Raw genomic sequence first — 22,647 nt, 5'->3', positions numbered from 1 at the left:
GTGATATTGCTGGAATATTGCTAAAAGCGGCGTAAAACTCACTCACTCACTCTTTGCGTAACCCATCCAAACTGACGTTCAATTCGTACACGATGTTACAGAAAAGCTTTTGACAAATGAAATCACACACATCTGACTTTGCATTATGATCTATGAAATGTGATATGTTTATTTATGTCTGTACCCAATAAGACAAAATCACAACTATAACAAGAGAAAGATCCATAATTTTTTGTCGGGCTAATGTTAAATCCACCTCTAGCAGTCATTTAGAAACAATAAAATCTAATGTAGCTCTTTCCCGCGAAGGTAAAATTATTTAAAGCTCCTTTCATAGATGGGGGAATCGCTTACCTACAACTTGACGCGCAACGCAATGACTGGAGCTTGAGAAAGCGTCTGTATGTCGTTTACCCGCCATTGTTAATGTTTAGAGTGACTTTGTAATCCATTCAATCATGAAGCTAGTAAGGTAAGAAACCGCCTCAATTAATTCCATATCGATACAGGAATGCACAACCATTATATTATTTGCAGCATTTTTGGTATTAGACGTGAGATATTGCGTGTTTTTTTGGATTGACTGAAGCCGGCCTCCATGTCAACATTGTTTTCCTCGCTGTTCAAAATTTTACTCGGATACTGGTTCGAATTGATGTCGAAATAATTGAAAATGTCTCAGTGATTGTGTGTATTTTATACTTCCATTGGATGATTTTATTTACATTCGTTTTAACAATTGGGTGTTAGATAAGCGATCGTAAGTTATCTGTGATCAATTCAAGTTAAACAACAAAGCTGCAACGAGTTACTGGGCAAAGTTAAATCTAAATAATCTTCAGCGGATATTGTTTGGAGACTTGCAGTTACCATAATTACTCCTGAAACACAACAGCAAGTACATATACTTCTATGTGACATAGAAAGCTTTTTTTTTTACAGTTACACAATAAATAACGTTCAGCTTTGGCTGAGGTTTCGAGACAACTGTGACTGCTGAGTACTGAATGTAACGGTATGTTTCCTTTTCAGATTCTTGATGAAGCTAAGTCACGAGACAGTAACTGTCGAGCTGAAGAATGGTACACAGGTTCATGGAACCATCACAGGTGAATGTGCTATCAAATTAACATTTTCTTGGTGTCTTACAAGTTACTTTGGCCTTGCTTACCAGAAGACTCAGAAGCCAGGTTGGGTACATCCAACAGGGATATGTCTATGATTTTAATGCCTGTGGGAAGCAAATGTCATCCTCAGATATCTCGAGTATCATATCTCCATTCTGTGATTCATTGTCATAAATCGATTCAGCATTACTGTCAATTTTTGGGGTGGGAAAAAATTCATAATGTGATATAAGGTTCTTAAACTTGTTAAATATTCTTACATAAAGAGGTATTCCAACTTCCAGTGCATGACTCGTGTTAATGACAAACTGTCACATGTGCAGACGTGATGAATATACAGTAAACTACGTTTATAACGAACAGACAGTTATAACAAAGTGGTTTTTTTAGTCCCAACCATGTGCTTTATATATGCTGTATATATGTTTATAATGAACTAATATTTGTCGTCCCTTTCAGTTCGTTGTAACCGTCGTTTACTGTAGTTAACATGGTCAATCAACGATTTGTCTGGTAGAGACTTGATTATTTAAAGGCTGCTTTGACGAATCTGGAATATTACAGTGTGGGTCAATGAATGAAGAAACAAAACGTGCCCCATACCCATGCTTTATGTAAGAAGGATCGGAGGGTTGCAATGTGTGACATTGGTGATTGTGTGTCAATCAATTTTCTACACTGAACATGTTATAGCTTGTGCATCGTCCACCTATTGCAAAAAATGACCACTACAAGTGAGCAAGAATATTTTTTTATTCCAAATTCATTTTATGATAATATGGTATATTTTCATTTGCAGGTGTTGATGTAAGCATGAATACACATTTAAAGGCTGTCAAAATGACAGTGAAGAACAAGGACCCAGTACAGATTGACTCTCTCAGTATTCGTGGTAACAACATCCGTTACTTCATCCTCCCCGACAGTTTGCCTCTTGACACACTTCTCATAGATGACACACCCAAGGCCAGAATCAACAAGAAGAGGGACGGCAAAGGTAAATTTGGCATTCCAGTGCTTATGATAATGATAACAAAAATATTTTATAATAATAATAATAATACATGTATTTATGTTGTGCTATATCCACATTATGACCCTGGTCAATGGATCAGTGATCATTGGAATTTCATTCTCAGCTCACTTGGGAACATACAACCAAAGCTGCCCTATGAGGCGTTAGAAGGTTAACAGCCACTAACTAACTCACTCACCCTACCGGGTACATGTTCACTGCTATGTGAACAGGCATATTTTGCAACAAGATCTCTTGCCTGAAGAGACGTCACATGTAATATGTGTTTCAGCGTGTGGCAGGACATATGCCCTAGAAACTTCCATGCCTGTGCAATGTACACAGGACTATGCAACTTGTTAAGTTACATCTAATGATCCACCACCGTCATATTGCTGAGTGTGGCGTTAAACAACAAACAAACATCTTTATCACCCGTGAAGATCCAGGCTAGAATTGGTGTTCAGCAACCCATTCTTGTCGTGAGAAATGGCTAACGAGATCGGGTTGTCAGACTCGCCGATTTGGTTGATGCATATTATCATATCTCATGTGCGTAGATCGATGCTCATGTCAGTCACTGGATTGTTTGGTCCAGACTCGATTATTTACAGGCCACAGTCATGTAGCTGGAATATTGCTGAGTGTGGTGTTAAACAACATACAAACAAAAACATGTCATTATACTTTGATGGCTTGGGCTGTTCCCCATTATATCAGTCAACGGTTTGTGTGGTTCCGATTCTACTATTTACAGTTTGCGGTGATATATTGAGAATATTGCCAAGTGTGGCCTTAAACAACAAACAAATAGATCACTACTTGTGTCCTAACTAGACTGAATGATTAATCAGATTGTCTTTCACTGCAAATATTTGTTATTCTTTGATTCAGCTACTATGGGTCGAGGTGGCCGGGGTCGTGGGCGAGGACGAGGTGGACGTGGACGAGGGAGAGGAGGGCCACCCCGAGGGAGACGTTGAGTGTACTGTGTATATCTGCCGGTTGAAATGTGGTTGTCGAGCCACTCGTGTTGTATATAGACTTGGAGGAAGTGAGGGAGAGTATTGCTCTCTGGACCTCGTCTTCACATGGATCAGTGAAGGACATCATAAATCAATCATGAACATTGACCATTTCTTTTATTTTCATCACTGATATTTTATGTACGAGGAAAAAAAATAAAGTCTTTATGTATAAAATACATGTAGTTTTTATAATGTAAGCCAGCATTGATGGTGACTGATGTTTTGTTCAAGTATTGATTCTCATAACGACAATGTCAGTATTATTTGAATAAATATGGAACACCATTGTACTTTTTACCAAAATAGAATTTTAATGTTATAAGTGAAGCGGATGGGATTAGCACCACGGACCTGATGCCTTGTCCACATGTCAGAGGTTTATCACCATCAGCAAGCTGACAAGGCAAGGATGTCATCTGTGGGATGACTCCACACCCTGCTACATATTCCCTACTCATTCCGGGACGCATAGTTGGGTACTGAGATCACTTGTACCCAAATTTATTAACATGCTCTGTCCCATTGTGGGCGACACTTTGTCCACACACCAAAGAGGCTACACTGTCAGCAACATGACATGGTCGGGGTGCGACATAAGGACCTTGAGTTATGGTCTACAACTGTCCTCTCAATAAGAACTACACCAGAATCTAAGTACATGATTTTATTGTTTGTTACTACAGGAATGACAACAGCAGGTTTGTTACATTTTCTGTAGTGGTGTGATGCCCAGGAGCGTGAGGCCATTAGAGAGTGTCTGGCGGCTGCAGTCAAACAGGGCCAGTCGGGCCTGCAGTAAATCAAAACAAATAATTTAGGTTTCATGGTCTTAACACTGATCAGTCGCCTTCAATACTTACACATTTGTAGAAAATACCTAGGCTTTTGTCTGAGCTAGAGCATCCGAGAACACAATATTGATATAAATATAAGGTGAAATCCCTTTCAAATTCCGGATGGGGGAATAAGAATGTACAAAGAAACTTGAACCATGCTGATGGACCTGTAATGGGATGTCCTCAGATCTTCGTTTAGCGGTAGCGAGAACTAAGATATAATTTTAATGAGAATGATGCTAAGTAAAACACTTTCACCTCGCCTACTTTAGCCGGCCCAAGCTAATTGGGAAACAAAGTTCTGTTAACCATAAACAACAAACTGTGTGCCCTCTTTGGACATGACAGAAGCATCCATATCAGATTCAAGTGAGTGTGAAAAAGAGCGATGCTGTTCTTACCTGTGCAGTGGCAGCGTCTTGACCTTTCACTGGTAGGTGTTTGTACGCTGCATTGACCATATGCCTGAAGAATGCAAAGTGAAAATAGATTGTCCTTTAGTAGGTTCAGAGAGATTCGGTGGTCCAGGTGTGTGGCTATGTAATACTGTTACAATACACCTTGATGCATTCCTTCTAGGAACTGAGTTACCATGGTAACCACCACAAATTCCAGTTCCATTTTATCCAATGCCAAACAGACCATTATGAGTTTAAGCCAATTCTCCATGATATTATTTGATATGTCTTCTCAAAGTGTTCTGAGTGAGTTGAGTTTAGTTCTGCTTTGTATTTAGTCTTTTATCACTGCATGTCAGCATGATGTGGGATGAAAGCCTAAAGTGATACAGGTCTTAGACGTTTACTATTTCAGTGAAATAACGAATATTGGAGGTGAGGTGAAATTGGGTTTAACGTCGCGTCCAAGATTATTGCACTTATATAGCGACGTGCTTGTATGTGTGTGTGTTTGTGTGGCTGCTTGTACTAGTCCAGACTGATGCTGATTTATAGTGCTAGCTCACTGAGATACCATGCTGCAGCTTAACATGAATACCACACTCAGACACAGTATACTGACTCCGAGCCGACCAGTCCTTGTTTTAGCCCCTAAATGCCGTGCGCCAGACAGGGTAACGACAAGTACCATCTTTTAATGTCTTTTGGTATGACACGGTCGGGGATCGAAACCCGGACCTTCCGCTCTCTGGGCGAGTGCTCTACCACTAGACCACGGAGGCAGTCTTGAATATTGGAAAGATGCTGAAAAACATTGGAATATAATCAGGGCAATTCTGTGATTCAAACAGAATTCCTGTCATGTGATTCCTGGCATGACAAAGGGATGTAACTCTGCACAACCCAAGATTACTTGGCTCCAATTCTATGAGAAAAATGAAAGCATAATATTCATAAATAATATTCAGTTTCACTACGTACCCTAATCTGAAGAGATAATGGACAATGTGGTACGGCTCAAGACTTCGGAGTGATTCTTGTACGACATCAGGATAACTGAAACACACAGAAAACAATTGTAGGAACAAATAAATGCCTTGTTCACAGAAATACCCTAACCTTAGAATTGGCATAGACAGTAGTAAATGAAAAACACCATTGCCCAGGCTGAGATAGGCTCAACCACATGATCATGCCAAACCAACATCATAGGTTTCTGGCATGCCCAAGGGACGTAACTCTGCACAGCGAATTGCAGCGCCTTAGACGACTGGGCCACCCGTGCCTCCCCACTAGCACACAGCATATTGGCCCATTACATTCATATGTGAGGGAGGGACATAAGTGTCCAACAGAAATGACAGGAAAGACAATTCTGAATGAGGAGCAATGCTAAGTTTCTCTATTCCTCCCTTTTTGTTTTCTGTCTCTTAATGTATTTATTAAAAATAAGCATACAGGTAAATATATGGGAGGCCTGATCTCTGAGTTGTGATGACGTGGTCCAAAGCCTTTTATGGGAATAAAATAGGTTTCAGCTAAAAAAACAAAGAGAAAAGATTTTTGACTTCCAACAGAAGAAGCAGCTTCACGAGGCAAGGGAGGTAACTGACTAATGGACGTGTATAGTCAGTTAACTTCCTTGCCTTAGGAAGATACACAAGAAGAGTACTCTGCAAAAAGCTGAAATTATTTGAACCCAGAGCTGTTCAGCCAGTACCTTCAGCCGTTGTCATCTGTCGTAGGTTGGACTACCAGTTACTGACCTGGCTAGATGCAGGATGAGTCGACCGGCGGTGTCTTCTCTCAGTTGTTGGCCATCACCAACATCAGCATCTTCGTCACTGAAGGATCTCTGTATGCTGAGGCACAAATTGAAACAATGGTGGATACTTCAATCTGATCAAACTTAGATAAGTACTAAAGCTGTGGTTTACATTGCATAAAACATGAATGTTACTATCTACCACAAACTTGGAAAGTTCTCGATTCTGGTCAATCGGAAGTTTGTTTGTTGGTTGGTTAACGCCGCACTCAACAATATTCCAACTATATGATGGCGATCTGTAATAATTGAGTCTGGACCAGACAGTCAAGTGATTGACTTCATGAGCATTGATCCACACAATTGGGATACGATGACATCCATCATCAACCAAGTCATCGAGCCTGACCATCCAATCACATTATTCGCCTCTTACAACAAAGCAATAGTCAGCTCATTTCAGACAAAGTAGGGACCTCGGTTTACAAACACTTCAACCACTAGACTACCCTGCCGCCCTTCAAAGCCATGTATAGCCAGGGTCCATGGTTCACAGACCTGCAGAGTCTGGCATGACAATACTGTAGAAAGACGCCGGAGTCTGACTTAAAGTTGAGCATGCGCTCCCAGCTGAACTTGTAGTTGCTGGTCCGTCTCTCCTTCAGGTCCTGGACGATGATGGAGGAGATCCCCAAAGCATCCGCAACCCCCTCCACGTCAATGTCCGCCCGAGTTGCTGGAACACACAAGTGTAAGAGATAGTGGTGAAACTATGAAGAAATTAGAAGTGACGATTGTTACGCCTCTTTTTCATTTAAAAAGACAACTTTAATATAGACCAATTACTTCCAAGTTTTGGTGTACCATTAATAATGGAAATATTCCTATCAAAATTTGGGTAGTGTATTTTCTCCTTTGATCACATCAGATCCTTGTACAGCCAAGGGATGCAACTCTGCACAATAAACTGCTATGCCTAAGACATCCTGGACACCTATGGCTTATATGTACATAGAACACCCTATGTAGGACCTACTGTCTTTCTCAATCAGCGTTTGCCTCATCCGGCCCTGGGCCTCATCCAAGAGGTCACGCAGAAACACGACCTCCCCACGACGAGTACTCATCCCTTCCACACGACCAAACGGGATGTGGAAGTGAGACTGTTGGCTCCATTGGTGACCCAGAAGGTCAAGGACGCTCTGGAGCTGCAGGAAGTGGTTTCTCTGGCTGTGGTCCACCTGCAAATCGTGTTCCAGGTGACTATTAATATTAATATAAAAAAATATGTTTAAATTTATAATGCTGGGTTCCCATCCGTATGGGATGTACTTTGATATAGACCAATTTCTTCCAAGTTTTGGTAGTGTATTTTCTCATTTGATCACATCAGATCCTTGTACAGCCAAGGGATGCAACTCTGCACAGTAAACTGCGATGCCTTAGACAGCCTGAACATTAGCAGTAGTGAGAACTAAGATCTGATTTTAATGAGATCGGATGAATACACATAAGCATCGATGTACGCAATTGGGATACAATGACATGCATCCACCAAGTCAGCAGGCCTGACCACCTGATCCCGTTAGCCGCCTCTTATGACAAGCATTGGTTGCTGAAGACCTGTTCTAACCCATATGTAACATATGATATATTTGGGATTACACTTTCTCAGTAAAGCACAGATTCTAGTACTTCTAGTACTTGCCATCCAGGACCAAATGACCAGCATACATCATCAGCGATCTGACCCACTAAGCCATCAAGGCTTAGATCACTGGCGAGTAGGTGCCCCACTCTGTGAGTGTGGGTTCGAATCCCGGATGGCCCACAACCCCCAAAATGTACAGGAATTTGTACTTTACTAAGAAAATGTCATCCCAAATATAACATTTGTTATAGCATGTAGAAAAAATGCATCTTGAACCTTCCTATAGTGTTGGGAGTGCTTACCACATAGTGCATCCTGTCAAATCTGTACTTGTTGACTCGGTCGACGGCCGCAGCTATATCCCTGTACAGATGGAATCATAGATACATCAGACAGACGATATCACAGACGATATCACAGCTGATATCACAGCTGAATCAGATAGTTTGCCTTAGGTTTGGATAAAAGGCTTGAAGTTTAAAACTCAAAAAGTGAAAATATGCGAGCCATCATAGTTGACATCAGACAACTGATGTCGGACAGATGATATGATAACTGATGACGGACAGATGATATGATAACTGATGACGGACAGATGATGTGATAACTGATGACGGACAGATGATGTGATAACTGATGACGGACAGATGATATGATAACTGATGACGGACAGATGATCTGATAACTGATAACGGACAGATGATATGACAACTGATGTCGGACAGATGATATGATAACTGATGACAGACAGATGATATGACAACTGATGTCAGACAGATGATATGATAACTGATGTCAGACAGATGATATGATAACTGATGACGGACAGATGATATGATAACTGATGACGGACAGATGATATGACAACTGATGATGGACAGATGATATGATAACTAATGTCAGAGGGACGATATGACAACTGATGACGGACAGATGATATGATAACTGATGACGGACAGATGATATGATAACTGATGACGGACAGATAATATGACAACTGATGTCGGACAGATGATATGATAACTGATGACGGACAGATGATCTGATAACTGATGTCGGACAGATGATATGATAACTGATGTCGGACAGATGATATGATAACTGATGACGGACAGATGATATGATAACTGATGACGGACAGATGATATGATAACTGATGTCAGACAGATAATATGACAACTGATGTCGGACAGATGATATGATAACTGATGACGGACAGATGATCTGATAACTGATGACGGACAGATGATATGACAACTGATGACGGACAGATGATATGACAACTGATGACGGACAGATGATATGATAACTGATGATGGACAGATGATATGATAACTGATGACGGACAGATGATGTGATAACTGATGACGGACAGATGATATGATAACTGTTGACGGACAGATGATATGATAACTGATAACGGACAGATGATATGACAACCTATGACAGACAGATGATGTGATAACTGATACGGACAGATGATATGACAACTGATGACGGACAGATGATATGACAACTGATGACGGACTGATGATATGATAACTGATGACGGACAGATGATGTGATAACTGATGACGGACAGATAATATGATAACTGATGACGGACAGATGATATGACAACTAATGACGGACAGATGATATGATGACTGATGACGTACAGATGATATGACAACTGATGACGGACAGATGATATGACAACTGATGACGGACAGATGATATGATAACTGATGACGGACAGATGAGAACACGGCTGATATCAGAGAGACAGTGTCAGGTATGGAAGACTGATTTGATTTGGAAGTCAGACTTGGAGTTCAAAACCTAAAAAGTAGAAACAATTTTTGTGTATGGTTAGCTGAGTGAGTTCAGCTCAATGCCACATTAATTAATAAAATTTAGTTATATATTAAACAGTGGGTCAGCTTAGTGTGGGAGTCAGGTCGGAAGCAGTGCTTACACTTTGATATGGTTCATTTGTTTGTGTGACAGCTGTCTGTAAATAATCAATTCTGGACCAGACAATCCAGTGACTGATGTCATGAGCATCGACCCGCACAATTGGGATACAATGACAAGCATCAACCAACCAGCCGATCCCGTTAGATCTGAGGACATCCCGTTACAGGTCATGTAGATGGCAGACATTGTATGGCAGTACTTCCCATGGGCTAAGCAAAGTATCTTCCGTTTCAAGTGTTTATCCTATTGAAGCAGCAGATAGACAAAGATTTGGATGGAATCTGTTGTATAGCACTTAACTGTCGTTCCCATGTTAACCTTTTCGATGTTGCATGATTAGAAGACTCATTCTGACGGTCACTGTCCTGATCTGGTAAGCGATGCTTCTTGTTAGTTGAAAGGTCGTTCTGACATGACCTGTAATGGGATATCCTCAGACCATTTATTAGCAGTAGCGAGAACTAAGATCTGACTTCAATGACATTGGTAAGTTGAATGAACTCAATTACCGGGACAGATACAGACTGGTGCCATCACTCTTGACTAGTTTCACCTTCTCCATCTCCTCGGTCTTCTCCTCGTTCTTCCTCTTGGCAATTTCCACATAACCAACTCCAGCATCACTGAAATAGTAACCGGTTGATTACTTTAAGAACACACAACATTTGATATTTATTGAAACTTACACAAAGTTTGGCTAAAGGATGGATACAAAGGCAAAACTGATTGCTTCTCTCTTCTGTAATATTATTGTGGAAGGACAATTCAAGTATGTTTAATGATACATCATCTGGCTGCATTATGTAGGGACAGAGATTGCAGTATGTGTACCATCTTCCTGAGGCAAGGGAGTTAACTGACTATTAAAGTCCAGTTCCCAACCTTGCCAAACTAGGCTGGAATTATGGAGTTTTATATTGGCTGGACTAATGAATATATGCATAGTAGACAGACAGACTAGACATCAGGTTCGTAAACTGCCGTGCAGATTTCGGTCAATTGCAGGATTTGCATAGCATGTGTACCACCAACTCGGCATCAGCAGATATTTTCCTAATCTTTTTAATCAAGGTGATCACATCATTTGATGCACTTCACAAAGTAAGATCCGTTTTATTACAATATAGAATTTGTTTATCAATCAGATCGTTTTGACTGGGAGACGCCATTTTGTTTGAAGCAAATGCAAATGATATGAGAGGTGGAATCTGATTGGTTAATAGGAAGGATATAGAAGGGATGTAACTCATAATAGCCACTGGTGGCGCTACAATCGAACAGGGGTTCAGCAAGGGTGGGAACTGGTCTTTTACAGTCAGTTAACTCCCTCAGGAAGGTGCATATGGACATGACCTGCAAAATATTGACGGTACAAACGTATGAATAAATTAGGTATGTAATTCTAGACCTTAACTCTCCTTGTGAATAAAAAAATCAGGTCTTGGCAGGATACATCCTCAATTATCCAGTGTTTCCTATCTCCATTCTATCATCATAAATACCTGGATCCACTCTCCCTTTCATTTCAGAAGTGGCAGTCATCACCACCTCCATTGTTCTTACACAAACTTTGCACAAAATGTCTCTCGTTCAAGAAATTGAAATAAAAAAACAATAAAAATGCTTCTCCTAAACGAGAGGTTAGCACAGAATGAGATATGACATACTGTATTATTGAGGATGGGCATCTTATTGATGCTCAGTGTAGACATACATCTTGTACTTACTCTGTGTGTAATATGTTAGCTTGAGTGAGATGCTTCATCAGGGTCTTGGTCGCCTCGTCATACATGGACTCAGTGTGGGTTTCACTGAACCGTATCCCGAGCCTCTGTCAAGGTCAACAGAGAGTTATCGGGGTCATGGTCCAAACAATCCACATTCCAGGTGATCTGTGTTTTCTAACCTAAGGGACTGGTCATAAACTACAGCATAGGTTGCTGGGGACCTATTTTAACTATAATCCCTACAGGTTCTAAACATGGTATCAATATACAAAAATTACGCTTGTCGCAATCTCATTGAAATTAGATCTTTGTTCTCGCTGTCGCTAAAAAAAGGTCTGAGGACATCCCATTATGGGTCACGTCAGAACGACCTTTCATTCGAACAATCAAAGCGTCGCTTACCAGATTATGAAAGTGACAGTCGGAATGTGTTTTCTAATCATGCAATCTCGAAAACGTTTAAATGGGGCATTCTATCTCTCGCTCCCGTGGGATAAACATGTGAACGGAGGAGGCGTTGCACAGTACGTGGGAAGCACTGCCATACAATCTCAACCATATATTAGACATTCCGGAATGTTCGTTTGCTCAGTTTTCAAAATTTTAATCGAGAACTGTGTCTACATATTTTTCAAGCGTAGACAAAATGGAAGTTGCCAGGTTGAAACGAGTACCGTAAAGCTCGAGAAAGCTGTTTTCTAATTGGCTGATGTCGACTTCTTGCTAGTCGTTTCAGTGGTTGGTCAAAGTTCGCGAAAGGTCGTTCTGACGTGACCTGTAATGGGATGCCCTCAGATCTTTTTTGTTGCAGCGAGAACTTAGATCTGATTTTAATGAGATTGCTCTTGTCGATGTCAATAATTGAAAACAAGGACCCAAGAACCTGACCCCTGAGGTGGCCTTCTCGTATTCCAGCAGATGAGTCAATATTCATCACGTGACAGGTCAACACTGATCACGTGATGAGTCAATATTCAAAGTCAGTGTCAGTCACATGATTTCGGGGTCTACATAAAAACTTATTGTTTTGTCACATGGTACAGATTAATCAATTATTGCAAGAATCTTAATACTGGTATAACTAAACAGAGTAATGACCTGATATATCTTGTTGTATTCTGCCAGACTGACTTGTCGAAACTCTTTCCACATGTTCACGACATCAGCATCACCTGTAACACAGCATAGATGTGCACATGAGTAATTCCCATCACTATCTTATTAACCTACAAGAGCACTTACATCTGATTCTGATGAGACTGATGCTCATGGCACTAAAGTATTATTACCCCTGTCTTTGGAACAGTCTGCACTCAAATGTCATGCTCAGTTCCCTGGTGTGATGGCAGATTAGGTATTGTCATTTGAAAAAAATCAGGTGAACTTTAACTTTTTTAGTAGTATATTTCACGTAAGGTCATTCATTCATTCATTCATTCATTCATTCATTCATTCATTCATTCATTCATTCATTCATTCATTCATTCATTCATTCATTCATTCATTCATTCATTCATTCATTGAGTAAAAACTGCAGCTGGCCCCGTGAATCACTGATGAAGACATGGAATTTATATGTGAAAATTTTGATTGAGAGTCTACATGTGTATATTACTGTCAGGATGTAATATAAATAAACATCTTTATGTTTAAATTTTTTCCCGGCTTCTTTTCAGTAGGGGGTGCAGGCCCTTGAATCGAAAAGAAATAATGTGTGGTCTACTCTTATTTGTGGAACTGGGTTCAAAATACTGTAATTATTCTGCCCAAATTGTAACAATTGGCGTCAATGCAAGATGTACTGGGACCGGGAAACTGCATCCCCAGATGTGGGGAACATGTGGAGAGGTACATTACCTGTCTCTAGACGAGAGAACGTTGCCAGGGCTTCTTCATATGTGTGTCTCTCCCCCTTGGCTTTCTCTGCTTGAACATCATGATTTATCTTGACGTATACCTGCGGTAAACATACAGAGGCTTGCTCCAATACTCCATATCATATCGTTCACTTGCTCGTTTGTGTGCGAGGTTTAACGCTGCTTTTAGCAATATTCCAGCAATATAATTATCATGGCGGGGGACAACAGAAATGGGCTTTAAACAATGTTCCCATGTGGGGAATCGAACGCTTTAACAACTGGGCTACCCCTCCCCTCTTTGACAATGACTGTCACTGGTCTTCACCTACTGGAATTAACACTACATGTATTAAACAGAAACCCTCACCTCAAACAGATGGAGCAAGGGGTCTACAGACAACTTGTGTGCATCTCCGTATCTATGGTAACCAGTCAACAATAGGCCTGTCAGGACAAAATAAGCAGAGACATCTATTAGGCCAGGCTTTTTTTATTTTTAGGATTACGGATTTTTCAGCCCAAAGTCCAGGGTTGGAGGAGGGAAAAAAAAAGAAAAAAGCCAGATGCATTTTTTTTAATGCAGAATGCCTCTGGCATACTTTATGAACATATTCTGTGCTCAAAAGACTGCCATTTGTGACGATAAAGCCCCTTGTAACAATAAAAATTCTACCACTTACAACATGGACAATGCATTGTCATGGGAGGCTATTCATGTTTGACTTTGAGATCAACAAAGATCGATTATGTATCTCTTTACTAGTTTACAATGGTAAATTCATATGTTTTTTATTAAAAGGTGATGGTAACAAATAATAATAACTGACTACATGGCTATCGGTGGGAAAAAAATGGAAATCTAATTTACATTTTCTCAAAAATTAGAGTCGGCGGGTCCGTAATATGAAAAATATTAAACGCCTGGCCTAAAGAATTGACTTCAAAATTATTTCCGTTTATGGAGGTATGAATGTAAAAACAAAATCAATGATACTGTTCAGAGCAATAATGCAAAACCTGCTCTGCCCATTCTTTTATCAGATAATCCCAAAACAGTAGTGTGGAGTGTGTGGCCAAACTCTTTTTAGATTTTTGAAACATAAACACACCAAAGTTTGCTTGGTTAGCCAATCAAATGCTGTGGAATCCCTTGCAATTTACTTATGGAAACCATGTACTTAATCGAGGGTATGTGGCTGAAAAAATAACAATTAATTGTATGTTATGAAGGTAAACTGTATTCTGTTTGCTGTCTAACAGTCAACAGTGTATACAACATTAGGGGTTTAAAAATGATAAATAAATAAACAAAATGTCTACTTAACTATTTTTCTTTTCATCTGTTTTCTACTTGTAGACATTTGACTGTATACATCTCTGAAAACATTCGTCACCTATCGCTCCTTTCCGTAACCTGCAAGAAGACTCGTCCCCCTATCGATGAATGTAATGTGCGGAAATATGACAAACCAATCAGAATGCGTGTGATTTCAAGTTCTTCGTCAAAGAATCCCTCAGGAATAATTTTTGATTTTACATATGTCTTGCATGTAATAATATACCCAAGACACAGTTAAATATGTTCAATCATACTGTATAATTCCGCATGTGCCAATGTGCTTTAAAATGCATCTGAAATAAATATAATACATGGGGAAATAGTATGTGAACCATTACGCAACGAGTTGATAATTGTTTTAGGTATGCCCGTTTGCGCTAAGACGGAACCCGGTCACAAAAATGGCCATGAGAGGGGTACGAGTCGCTATTCGGCTTGTCCGGGAATAACACGAGTTGGTCACGAATGCTCTGAAAATACTATTCCTTGTCCCACTATTGGTTGTCATAGTTACCAAACTGAGTTCCCCAGTCACCGAGGTAGTTGAGCCGAGTGACCCTGTGACCTACAGCTTCAAACAGATTGGAGACAAAGTTTCCTATAATGGTTGACCGCAGATGTCCAGTGTGGAAAGGCTTTGCTATGTTTGGTGAACTGAAAGTAAGCAAAAATCAAACTTGACCACTTTGATTTGGTTGGTTGGTTTGTTGTCTAACGCCGCACTCAGCAATATTCCAGCTATATGACGGCATTCTGTAAATAATCGAGTCTGGACAAGACAATCCGGTGATTAATATCATGAGTATCGATCCTTGCAATTGGGAAAGATGACATGCATCAACCAAGTCAGCGAGCCTGACCACCTGATACCGTTAGTCGCCTCATACGACAAGCATAGTCGCTTTTTACAGCCTGGGTTGCTGAAGACCTATTCAACCCTGGATCTTCACGGGTCTGACCACTTTGAAATCAAAAGGGAAGAACAATAGCTTTACTCACTGCAACCATGTGGAGAATCAAACCTGGGAGTCTCATGTTGGAAGAGCAAACACTTTAACCACTGGGCTATCCCACTGACCCAATTATTAAATCAATATGTAAAAGAATAGGCAAAATACACAAAAAACGTTGAAAAAAACAACAAAAACCTGTGATCATCTTATAGTGTGATGACTTGTGTGCTACAAAGAGACTCACCTGTACTCTACAACCATTTGCTGTCCCGTGACGGTGCTGAGATCATCTTCAGATTTATAACCATACAGCTCTTTCTGATGCTGAATTGTCCTGAGGATGTGCTGAAACATCAAGGGTGGATCCAGCATTTTGAAAAGAGAGGGGTCCAAAATATCAACATTCCCTCTCAGATATTTTACTGCCTACAACATAGTATCAACAATTGCTATCCCCCCTCCGCTATCAAAACGATGCTGACTGTCAAGGCAAGTTCACTGTAGGTATGAATAAACCTAATCATTCTGATTTTTATTTTTTTTCTATTTTTTTTAATGTTTATTTTATTCATAAACAAAGCAAAAAAAACCCCAACAAAATGTAAGGCTTTATTAATATTCCAGCAATATCACGGTGGGGGACATCAGAAATGAGCTTCACACATTGTACCCTTGTGGGGAATCGAACCAGGGCCCTCAGCGTGACAAGTGAACGCTTTAACCACTTGGCTACCCCACTGCCCCATAAAATATAGGAAGAAAAAATATGCAAAGCCTGTATGAGGAAACAAAATCAGGTGATTGTGATGAGTGATATTCAATCGGGACAGATGCATTTCCACTCTCGGTGTTTCAAGAGAGGGTGTTTTACCTGGTTAAACTTGTGATTCTTGATCTTGATGTATAGGTTTCTCTTGTCTGCTGTCACTGCTTCGATGTCTGTGTGTGCATCCTGTAATAAAAACATAGACACAATCTTGGGCAATCCCCAGCAAAAACTGATTTATTTATAATGATGTCTACTCAAGTCTGAGCTATATATTTTCTTATTTGTTCAGGCAAAATTTTATTCACATAAGTTTGATGAAAATATGCTCAGATAATTACTTTAAAAATAGTCATCAAATCCCGCTAAAAGACCAGTGGCTGCATTCATAAAAGAACATTGCAGGTGGTCATACAATCTCATTAAAATCAGATCTTAGTTCTTGCTATCGCTAAACAAAGATCTGAGGACATCCCATTACGGGTCTTGTCAGAACGACCTTTCATCTGACCAATCAAAGCGTCGCTTACCAGATCATGAAAGCGACACTCGGAATGTGTTTTCTAAACATGCAACCTCGAAAACGTTAAAACGGGGTATTCCAAACAACAGTTACTGTCAAAATTATCATCTGTCTCTCGCTTCCGTAGGATAAACATTTGAACGGAGGAGATGTTGCACAGTACTTTGGAAGCACTGCCATACAATCGTAACCACATATTAGACATTCCGGGTTGTTCTTTTGTTCAGTTTTCAGAATTTTAATCGAGAACAGTGTCAACATATTTTTCAAGCGTAGTCTGAAATGGAAGTCGCAAGGTTGAAACGAGTGCCGTAAAGCTCGAGAAAGCTGCTTTCTAATTGGCTGATGTCGACTTCTTGTTCTTCTTTTCAGTGGTCGGTCAAAGTTCGCGGAAGGTCGTTCTGACGTAATGGGATGTCCTCAGATCTTTGTCTAGGGGCAGAGAGAGCTTAGATCTGATTTTAGTGAGATTGGGTGGTCATAATACGTCACATTGGAACTGCCCGTTTCCTCATGTCAGCAGGGTCAAGACATTTTGACAGAATGTACTATTATTATTAATAAATTGTATATTTATTTACTTATTCAATCTTTTCTTCCTTCTTCTAAGATCCTGGTGTGAAAAAGGCTTAGAACAAAGTTTCCAGTTTAAAAAAGCAAATCACCCTAACACATCCCATTCATCACCATGGTCATCACCTAGACACCGGGTCATGCACTGCTGTACGATCTGACCCTGTGCGACCTGGTCACCTGAGATACCCTGCTCTTTCTTAGTGCAGATAGACTGGTGTAACTGTTACTCGGGGATGGCTGGGTGGGCATATAGCGTGTGACATAGATTAAGTATATAAATTTTCAAGTTTTGCGAGTTGCGAGTTTTTCTGTCAAAGTGTTGACCCTCCTGATATTCTAATGGCATCTCCTTTAACACTTCACCAAAACTATCAAACACACCCAGAGTGCAAAAAGCATGCTGAGACGAGTAGAGGAAATGACTGACAACACCCAGACAAGGGTATTCAAACAAATACTGAGACAACATGCTCAAGGCAGATGTTAGCAGGTAATGGTTTGGGACACCGGCGAAACAGCCGTGCCTCGTGGTGACTTCAAAGTTGAAGTCTATGTACCCTCCAAGGCTAAAAAAAATAATAGTCTTGTTTCTCAGGCACCGCCCACATCATCATAAAGTTTGCCGCACGTTTTGTTATTATTTCCATTTTTAGAAAAAAACAACAAAAATCCTAAAATAAGTCAAACGCCAGTCCAATATTATAGTGGGAGGTCCTTTCCCAGGTTGATTGTACAAGGCTGTTTGTTTGGTTACACAACTGTTTATTTGGTTACATACTAGTTTGCACAACCCCCCCCCAAAATAAAATAAAAGGCACCACCCACCCGCACTATATTTTCCAAAACCATTGCCTGAGAACCAATTCTTTTATTTTTTAAGCCCAATTGGTACTAATTCTGGGAATGTTGTAGCTTGACCGAAGCCTTCAGGCATAAGGAGATGTCTTCATGCTCATCTGGATTCAAGATGGATGCTAAGAAGAATGGGATGGAGAACAACCATTCTGAGTGTGTCCGAAGAGTCGACATTATCTAAATTGTCTGTCGATGAAAGGGGGGATGCCTGACTCTACTGGTGTTGTGTCCAAGAGAACCGAATCTACTTCATGGAAGGATGACAAGGTATCAGTAGTGGTATTCCGAGGACGTTCGTCCTTAGCTACCATTACATGTCTAAAGTACTGTTGGTATTGTCATGCACTCTTCCTCTTCAATCACATCGTGTAATGTTGTTTATCAGTTGTACATTCATGCACATATTCAATCAAAAGAAATATTTAGGTAGAAACCACAAAATAACACAATTCTCTTTCACAGCCTGCTGTGACATACCTGCTGTAATTCTGTCTCAACACTTGCCACATCAAGCTGCCTCCCTCCGTCACCTGCCCCCACTGACACCTGCAGCTGGTGATCAGTACACCTGTACAACGATGGTATATTTGTTTGTTTGTTGTTTAACGTCGCACTCAGCAATATTCCAGCTATATGATGGCGGTCTGTAAATAATCAAATCTGGACCAGACATTCCAGTGATTGACAACATGAACATCGATCCACGCAATTGGGATTGATGACATGCATCAACCAAGTCAGCGAGCCTGACTCGCCTCTTACGACAAGCATAGTCGTGTTTTACGGCAAGCATGGGTGGCTGAAGACCTATTCTAGCCCCGATGTTAAGTAAGATCATTAAGAGTGATGCAGCTCCTAGTTGCTTACCACTACATACCTCATCAGTAGTATGTGGATCATAAACTTTTTTCATAATCAGGGAGAATCTTAGATTAAATTCGACAATCATAGTATTCTGGCATGCCCAAGGGAAGCATTTCTGCACAGTAAAAAGAGCGATTTACTCTGTGATAATAAATTGGCAAAATTAATACCTACGTCTGTCTAGAAACATCTTTCATTCATGATATGTATACTGTTACATGATTAGTCTTTGAGAAAGAGATAAACCTAGTGTGTTAAAAATTACAGGTATGTCTTGAATTGCTCATGTTGATATGTGTGCTCATAATTTTCATAATAACCTCAGTGTGAGACTTCAAAGGAATAAAATAAAGGCTTAAGAAGGCAAACTAAACAAGTAGATTAACAGGTTTATCTCCAGCCTAGCACATGGCAGTGATGCTGCCTAGTGGTTAAAGTTTTCGTTGTCTCGACATGTCAACTTTGTAGAAGAGGGCTCTGATCACATATCTCAACATTTATATATAACTTTTCTTAGACCATGTAGACTAGCTCGATACCGATATTTCTTGGTAGCTTGAGAGAGCTTGATGATTTGACGGACGTCTCTCTGCAGGTCAGCTGGTCCGGCGCCTTTCTTGTTGAGGGTCTGGACAATCTGATATGAAGACATGATCAATGTGTTAGACACTTTCATAACAATAATTACTAAAAACACCCATGCTGACAATATTACTTAATGGCTTTTTTAATTTGAAGTCATACTTATAACTTGTATTTGTGTTTTCGCAACATTTCCTCCATCTGCCTCTGCATCAAGTTGTCCTTAACCTTGACCCCATTGGCTTGTGTCACTGTCAGACCAAAGACGTATATATACAGACAGAGTTTGTGAATAACCGAATGCTGTTTTACGCCGCGGTCAACAGTAGATCACGGCGGTCATTAAATAATCGAATCTGGATTAGACTGACAAAACACGAGCATCGTCCAACGTTGTGGGCTTACGATGACATGCTATAAGTATAAACCCGATCAGAGAGTCTGTTGTTGTCAATTGTTGGGTTCGACCGGCTTGGTAGGCGAATGATCGACGCTTTGCCACTTTGGTGGATTGGAAAACTATGTAATTATCATGTTCACGTACCCTTTTAATTACATAGTTCCGGTAATACGCTGCCATATTTGGTTTTTCAACATTAACATATAGCTCGTCACAGTGGACAGACACTGGTTTCACCGAATCACGTTGGTGTATGAAATGTCACATTGAGAATCATGGAAGCTGACATATTGGCAAAGGGAGATAACTCGTAATAACAACACGCATTTGCATACCGCAACACAAGGTGTGGTGAAATTGGGTTCAACGTCGCGTTTAAGATTATTTTATTGCATTTACATAGCGACAAGGCATGCACACTGAGATACTATGTCGCAGTTTAACATGAATACCACCCAGACACAGTATTTACTATCTCCGAGCCGACCATCTGGCAGGGTAACAACAAATACCATCTCTTAATGTCTTTTGGTTCTACGCGGTCGGGCATCGAACCCCCGAGCTTCCGCTTTCCGTACACTCGCTCTATATCACTATACCACGGAGGAAGTCACCGCAACGCAAAATATGAAGTGTCAAAACTCATGCGCCCTTTTCAGAAAATGAAAAAGAGGAAAGTGTCGCATATATATAAGGTCGTGTTATTGACATATTGGCAGTCCCAACCAAGTGACGTCATTAAAAAACAAGTTTCTTGCAATGACCTAAAGCCTCACAACAAAAACAAATGTTGAGATCTAGACTTGATATAGGCACCAAATCATAGCATCCGATAGTCCTTCACCGATTTAAATCTGAGTTGGGTTTAACGCCGCTTTCAACAGTATTCCGGTTATATCACGGCGTGTCAGCTTAATGTGGGAGGAAAGCCCGAAGTGATTCAGGTCTCCGACGTTTACCACTTCGGTGAAACCGACGAGCACGGATATCGTAGTATTTTGAAGTCACTGGCTTTGAAGTGTACTATATGTTAAAGTCAATGGTTTGAAGCGTATTGTTTTGAAGTCAGTGTTTAGATACGTATCCGTTCCGATTCAATTAAAGCCTATGGCTGCTTTGCCGAATACAAGGACATAAAAGCATATATAACGGCATGTTAGCTTAATGTGGGCGGAAGCCCGAATTGATGCCGGTCTCAGAGTGAGTGAGTGAGTGAGTATGGTTTTGCGCTGCTTTTAGCATTATTCCAGCAATATCACGGCGGGGGACACCAGGAATTGGCTTCACACATTGTACACATGCGGGGAATCGAACCCGGGTCTTCGGCAGGACGAGCGAACGCTTTTACCACTAGGCCACCCCACCGCCCTGCAAGTCTCAGACGTTTACCACTAAGGTGCTTTAGTTATGGAGCTGACAAACCTCGAAACATAATCGGGTGACACTCGGAGACGAACACCGGATCATAGGTTTATCAAGTGCCCAAGGGACACAACTCTGCACAGCGAATTGCGGCGCCTCAGACGACTGGGCCGCCCGTGTCCCCTGATATATCTGAAGGTGATCTCAATGCTGTCACATGCCAGCCCGTGAAGGGTGTCAGGTTTCCTTCATTGTTTTTCGGCCTATGTGTTTTTTGCCTACTCTTTCAGATATTAAAGCCTACCCATCGATGCATGAATATTTGTATATCATCTGAAGTCTGTTTAACAAGTCTCATCATTCTATTACAGGGCCGCTGGGATACATATACGGTTTCAATTATCTCCAGCTCGGGAGTAAATGTAAAAAACAACAAAAAAACATATCAAAGGATATAACTACAACTACGCAACATGTGATAAACAAATAATATATCAAACGATATGTTTAATTTAAAGTTAAATCCTATTACTAAATAAACACTTTCTTTTTACTGTACATGAAATTGTGCACCAACTCAGCCAATGTTAAGAATGATTGAACAAACGTGTAGAAGTCATTGTGACAGAATGACGGCGATGTTCTTTACAAATGAATGAATAAATGAATAGCGAATACTTGCCAAGGAAGACAACTCTCACAGACTATGTGTCTCAAGATACTGAGACGACGTGAATCGTTCCTCACGCTATCGATCATTGGGTTATCAGTGCAGGAAGTCGTGGTGTAGATTTCAAATCTCCGAGTACGTTACGTACGTAATACTACGCATTTTCGCCGAATACTCTCTCTCCCGAAATCTAAGCAAGAAATGCACGTCCAGATGTGTCACTCGCTATGTCTGATTCCAACACATGGCATTGTAGCAAGTCATGTGGCTGTAACCTTAATCTGTGTAACCTAGTTTTTATTCCAACACATACTTAATTTGATTGCAAGTTTAAGCTAATCGTTAATTTCAGTAATTGCATTACGAACGATAATTAACTGATTATCTTTGAA

General features: G+C 40.4%; 2 protein-coding genes across 2 annotated transcripts; one reads left to right on the top strand and one right to left on the bottom strand.

Annotated features, from left to right (window-relative positions):
• Positions 1-321: 321 nt before the first annotated feature.
• LOC124119650 (small nuclear ribonucleoprotein Sm D1-like) lies at positions 322-3,344 on the top strand. The gene is made up of 4 exons (XM_046482245.2): positions 322-472; positions 1,033-1,109; positions 1,927-2,124; positions 3,037-3,344. The coding sequence occupies exons 1-4, from the start codon at positions 459-461 to the stop codon at positions 3,123-3,125; spliced, it is 378 nt and encodes a 125-aa protein (XP_046338201.1). The 5' UTR covers positions 322-458; the 3' UTR covers positions 3,126-3,344.
• Positions 3,345-3,819: 475 nt separating this feature from the next.
• LOC124119649 (probable arginine--tRNA ligase, mitochondrial) lies at positions 3,820-20,527 on the bottom strand. The gene is made up of 18 exons (XM_046482244.2): positions 20,368-20,527; positions 19,781-19,878; positions 18,855-18,945; positions 16,529-16,609; positions 15,902-16,002; positions 15,219-15,358; positions 13,733-13,809; positions 13,364-13,463; positions 12,605-12,678; positions 11,507-11,610; positions 10,289-10,402; positions 8,123-8,183; positions 7,206-7,410; positions 6,728-6,905; positions 6,171-6,266; positions 5,386-5,460; positions 4,408-4,471; positions 3,820-3,960 (listed from the first exon to the last, which is right to left on the bottom strand). The coding sequence occupies exons 1-18, from the start codon at positions 20,401-20,403 to the stop codon at positions 3,874-3,876; spliced, it is 1,782 nt and encodes a 593-aa protein (XP_046338200.2). The 5' UTR covers positions 20,404-20,527; the 3' UTR covers positions 3,820-3,873.
• Between the last annotated feature and the right edge of the window lie 2,120 nt (positions 20,528-22,647).

This window comes from Haliotis rufescens, unplaced genomic scaffold, assembly GCF_023055435.1.
Source record: "Haliotis rufescens isolate VD_foot unplaced genomic scaffold, xgHalRufe1.0.p SCAF_17, whole genome shotgun sequence".
Lineage (NCBI taxonomy): Eukaryota > Metazoa > Mollusca > Gastropoda > Lepetellida > Haliotidae > Haliotis > Haliotis rufescens.
This window is presented reverse-complemented; position numbering and strand designations above follow the sequence as displayed.